The 4,677-nt window shown below is 39.6% G+C and overlaps 1 protein-coding gene across 1 annotated transcript; it reads right to left on the reverse strand.

Annotated features, from left to right (window-relative positions):
- Nucleotides 1-809: 809 nt before the first annotated feature.
- Nucleotides 810-4,075, reverse strand: LOC121242045 (trihelix transcription factor DF1-like). The gene is made up of 2 exons (XM_041139935.1): nucleotides 3,575-4,075; nucleotides 810-2,796 (listed from the first exon to the last, which is right to left on the reverse strand). The coding sequence occupies exons 1-2, from the start codon at nucleotides 3,859-3,861 to the stop codon at nucleotides 1,224-1,226; spliced, it is 1,860 nt and encodes a 619-aa protein (XP_040995869.1). The 5' UTR covers nucleotides 3,862-4,075; the 3' UTR covers nucleotides 810-1,223.
- Nucleotides 4,076-4,677: the final 602 nt, after the last annotated feature.

A 4,677-nucleotide genomic window follows, 5' to 3' on the forward strand; every position in this document is an offset into this window, starting at 1 on the left:
TTTCTGCACTTTAATGCATGCCAAACTTCACTTTAAATGATCTGGTTTATTATATAGGCGACGAACTTCTGATGATCATTGGTGCATTCTTGTATCTAAAACTGGTATTTCCTTTTTTTTTTTTTTTTTTGGACTGTCTGGCTTCTATGTTAAAAGAAAAATTCTACTCATGATCATCATCCATACATTATGTATAATTTTTTATTTTTTTATTTTTTTTATTTTTTTATTAAATATATGACATACAGATGATTAGCAGAGAATTCCATTAGTTTAAAAAGAGTAAAATATAATATAATAAAAATCGATTAAAGGCCGAAATATTAAAAAAACTCTTATAATAATTAATGTGCTGATTTTTTCGCACATCTGATCAGTCTCTGAGTAAATCCTAGTCCCCAGTTCCCTGATCATCATTTTCTTGCTATATACTGACACCATGATTATGAATTTAATGAAAACTATCGATCAAGCTGCTAGCTACCTCCTTGTACAAGGATAAACTCCGCGTGTGGGTAAGTTAGGTCTTTAAAATGAAGAAAACTTGAAAAAGATTCCTTTTTTGGTGGCCCCTTTTGTAGGGCTCATGACTCCATGTGATGTTGGCATTTTGTGGAAAGGTCCCTGTTGCTAAGGGCAGGCATGGCGTCCCCCCATTTTAAGCTTTTGCACTCTATATATCAGAGCCCCATCCTAAACTCTTTCTGCATTTTCTCTGCAAAACCATCATATCGATGCCTCCCTGTGACTCTGATCTCTAGATCTGTGCTTTTTTTTTTTTTTTGTGAAATTATAAGTCAATATAAATCTTAAAAAGAAAAACACAAACTACTAACCATTTCTCACATTTACACCACCATGCATGCATGAAACATAACAAAAATACATTAACACTAAAGTCTCCTTTTTTAATTATCTTTATTCCTGTGGAATCTAATGATGAACCTCTCTCTCTATTTCTCTTATGATCAACTTAATTATTTATTTAACCCAAAAAATTAAAAAATCTATAGAAATTATAATTAAACATATAATCCCACCGACTATATGCCAAAGTAACCCCCCTTCCCCCATGTGTTTTTGCCGTATATTTTCAAAGTAATTCCTCATTCTCCAATAAATTCACCACCGCCGGTACCCGGGCCACTTCCCCGCGGGACCGAAACACGTCCAGATCGACCAGACACACATTTCCTCGAGCTTTTCTTCTCTGAGGCTAAGCCTTACTCAGCTGCACCCATAGAAGCAGGCCGTTTGCTTGCCACAATCTCAAAATTACCACCCCCATCTTCATCTTCATCTTCATCTTCCTCCTCCTCATCTCCTTCCTTATCGTCCTCCTCTTGATTTTGATCCATCGGCTCGCTTTCGACATCATCCATTGCCGCGTCGTCCGATGGGTGTTCCTGCTGAGGCGGCCATTGCTGCTCCGGCCTTACCATCAATGGCACCATATTAGTGTTTCCGGGCTTTAGTACTTGAGTTGGTGATGGGTTTTCGAACTTGTTCTTCTCTCTGTATAGAGCATCTAGCTGGTGAAAGTACGGACAAGTTTTTGAATCCTCGGGCCTTTTCTTGTTGCTCTCCTTGACCTTCTTGAAGTATTTGTTGATGTTCTCCCACTTCTCTTTGCATCTCTTCGCGCTTCTGTTGTATCCAATCTTTCTCATAGCGGCCGAGATCTCCTCCCACAAAGGCCCTTTTGGCCCATTGTCTTGATACTTCGCATCAAGATTGGTCCGTAGCTTGATCAAGGCTTGTACCTCGACTTTCGGCCATCTCGAAGAGCTTGTCGGTGTGCAGTTCTTCCCATTATCGAACTTCTGGATTTCAAAACCAGTCAGTGTGTGTGGAAGTACTGTTGCTGGGGCCGATACTGGTGCTGGCTGTGTTACTGCTACTACTAATGCCGGTTGTGGCGCCGGAGGTGGTGCTGGTTGTACTGCTGGCTGCGGTTGCGGCAGGTCGTATTGAAATGCTTGACCTGGGCTTTGCTGTTCGGATATCTTTTGCAAGAATGCCATCACTGCAGCGTCCTTTGCCGCCGCTATCGATCTTTCCTGGGCTAATATTTCTCGTTCTCTATTGATTCTAGACATTTCTTGCATCCTCCAAGCTTCTTCGCGAATCATGCGTTCATGTTCGCGCTTCTCTATGGCTTCCAAGAACTTCCTTTGCAGCTCCTCTTGCTTTTGTATCACCTCTCTCATTAGCCTCTCCAAGAAGTCCTTCCATTTCCTTTTTCTCTTGCGCCTCACTTGAAGTTCTTCGTCCGAGGAAGTCGAGGAAGATGTGGAATTGGAAAGAAGATCGGTAGAAAGATTCGGAAAAGAGGATGGAATAGTTGCGGTGTGAGAAGGATTTGTGGTTGTCGGTGGCGGTGGCGGTGGGAGAATTGTAGGGTTTGTGAGTGGAAACGAAGGAATCGTAAGGTTTACGGCTGGTGCGACATTAATGCCTTGAGACATATTCATAGTACTATGTGACACTGATGTAACAGTGATCTGAGGAAGACTAATTGGAGGATTCGGTGCCAATGGTCGCATGGCTACGGACGTCGCCGTCGATGCCACCGTTGCCGGAACAATATTCTGCTGAGGCTTTACCGGTGTGGACGATTGAATATTTGAAGCAGGATGATTTTCGAGTGCTTCCAATTGATCAAAAAAACGATAAGTCTTCCCATCAGATTTCCCCGTGCGGCCTTCTTTGGTTCTCTTGTGGTATTTGTACACGTTCTCGAACTTCTCCTTGCATTTCTTGGCGCTTCGATGATAACCAAGCTCTGCTAGCTTCCTGACATTAAAAACAGTTCCATAAAACGAAACCCAACAAAAAAAAAAGGGAAAAGAAATCTCCCCTTTTCGTTTATGAAAGCATTGCCACATAAAGAAACCAGAAAATTATGATAACTAGACAATAATAATTATTTCATAATGAAAGCAAGAAATGAGTTGCCATTAATTTGATCAGCTAGCTAGCAGCAGTACTCTATATAAGTAGCAGTACTGGAGGTTATATGTGTGTGTGTGTGTGTGTGTGTGTGTGTAGCCCAAGTTGAGATCACATGAACATGATATTTTGTTGAAGTTTCTAATCTTCAAGAACTGAAATTGAATGAGAGTGAAGAAGTGAGATAGAAGGGAGAACCAATTCATGTTCAGAGATCGAATTTTTATTCAGTGTTTGGGATGTCAGATCAAAAGAACCAAATTCTAAATTCTATTACTCAGAATTTTCTTTGTGGATGCTGAGTTCCCACGAAATGAACTGAGAAACTATGCAGCAAAGGAAAAGAAAAGAAAAGAAATTTACTCTGCAACAGTAGGAGTACTAGCCGGCCCTTAAATTCAGACAGCGAGAAAAATGTGAACTGCTCGAAAGCGTACAAACTGTGAACTACCGAAACAAACTAGCTCGAAACAAAGAAGCAGATCGAAAACAAAAACAAACACCGTAGATCTCGAACCCAAGCAGCTCAGATTCTTATGGAAATTCACCAAAAACTAGCTAAAATATCAAAAGGAAAAATTGAAGAATATATGTATAATATATATATACACATATCAATCACCTGGAAACATCTTCCCACAATGGACCCTTAACACTTGCATCCTTGAACGCCACGTCCATTTCGGACCGTATCTTCAAGAGTGCCAAAGTTTCCTGTCGAGGCCACCGATTCCCGCCGTAACTGCGGTCACCCTCATCGCCTTTATAACCCTTATCTTCTTCACCGGAGTTTGATCCAACGCCACCAACCTCGGCGCTGTCATGAGCTGGCACGGCGGCTGCCATGTGCTCTGCCACCGCATCAGTACCGGAGCTCCCCAACACGCTGCTTCCCGAGTCCCCTAGCATAGGAGTACTCTCTTCTCTCTCCCTCTCTCTCTCTCTCTCTCTCCCCCCCAGCAATTGCAATTACAGTACTATAGCTGGAAGAAAGAAAGAAAAATAAAAATAAAAATATCAAACAGAAGAAGAAGGTGAATTCAGGGTTTTATGAAGATGGGTTGTATGGTGAATCTATTAATTTATTATGGTGGGGGATCAGCTTGTCAATCTCAAGAAGTTGTTTTTATTTTCTGGGCATCATGTATATAATATATCTCTTCTTTTCTTTTCAGCTATGGAATCTTTAATTTTTATATATATATATATATATATATATATATATTTATTTATTTTAGTAATTTCTCTTTCTGGTATGTGTGGAGGAAAATAAAAATAAAAAAGAACAGTGGGATAAGGGATGGAGATCACCAGCCAAGCTGGGTTTCTTTCTCTCTCTGATCAGCAATAATTAATAAAACTGGCACAGAAAGATACATAAAATAATTTATGTTACAGAAAAGGATAAAAATAAGTTCTGCAGAAATTTTTGAGATAATGATAATAAATTGGATTTTTTTTTTTTTTTTTTTTTTGTTACTTTTTTGGTCGGCCTGTACAGCTAAATTTAGTTAAAAGCCGGCTAATGTAGGTCAGCTTTTTATTTCTTTTAATTTAATATTTATTTTCATTTGTTTTTTGGTGGATATATATCATCAGCTTTGCCTTTTGTGAAGAAGGGGTGTTTTGGACTTTGAAATTACCGAACAAACCCTAACATGGACACCATTGAGTCATTGACCTTTAATCATTAAAGCTAATTTTAAGATGATATTTTATTAGATC

The sequence above is a fragment of the Juglans microcarpa x Juglans regia genome, chromosome 8D, assembly GCF_004785595.1.
Source record: "Juglans microcarpa x Juglans regia isolate MS1-56 chromosome 8D, Jm3101_v1.0, whole genome shotgun sequence".
NCBI lineage: Eukaryota > Viridiplantae > Streptophyta > Magnoliopsida > Fagales > Juglandaceae > Juglans > Juglans microcarpa x Juglans regia.

Bases quoted from the DNA above. Each gene is read 5' to 3' on its own strand.
- LOC121242045 (XM_041139935.1), bottom strand. From the start codon at position 3,861: ATGCTAGGGGACTCGGGAAGCAGCGTGTTGGGGAGCTCCGGTACTGAT. The intron at 2,797-3,574 runs GTGATTGATATG...TTTTAATGTCAG, and splicing joins TTGTGGGAAGATGTTTCCAG to GAAGCTAGCAGAGCTTGGTT.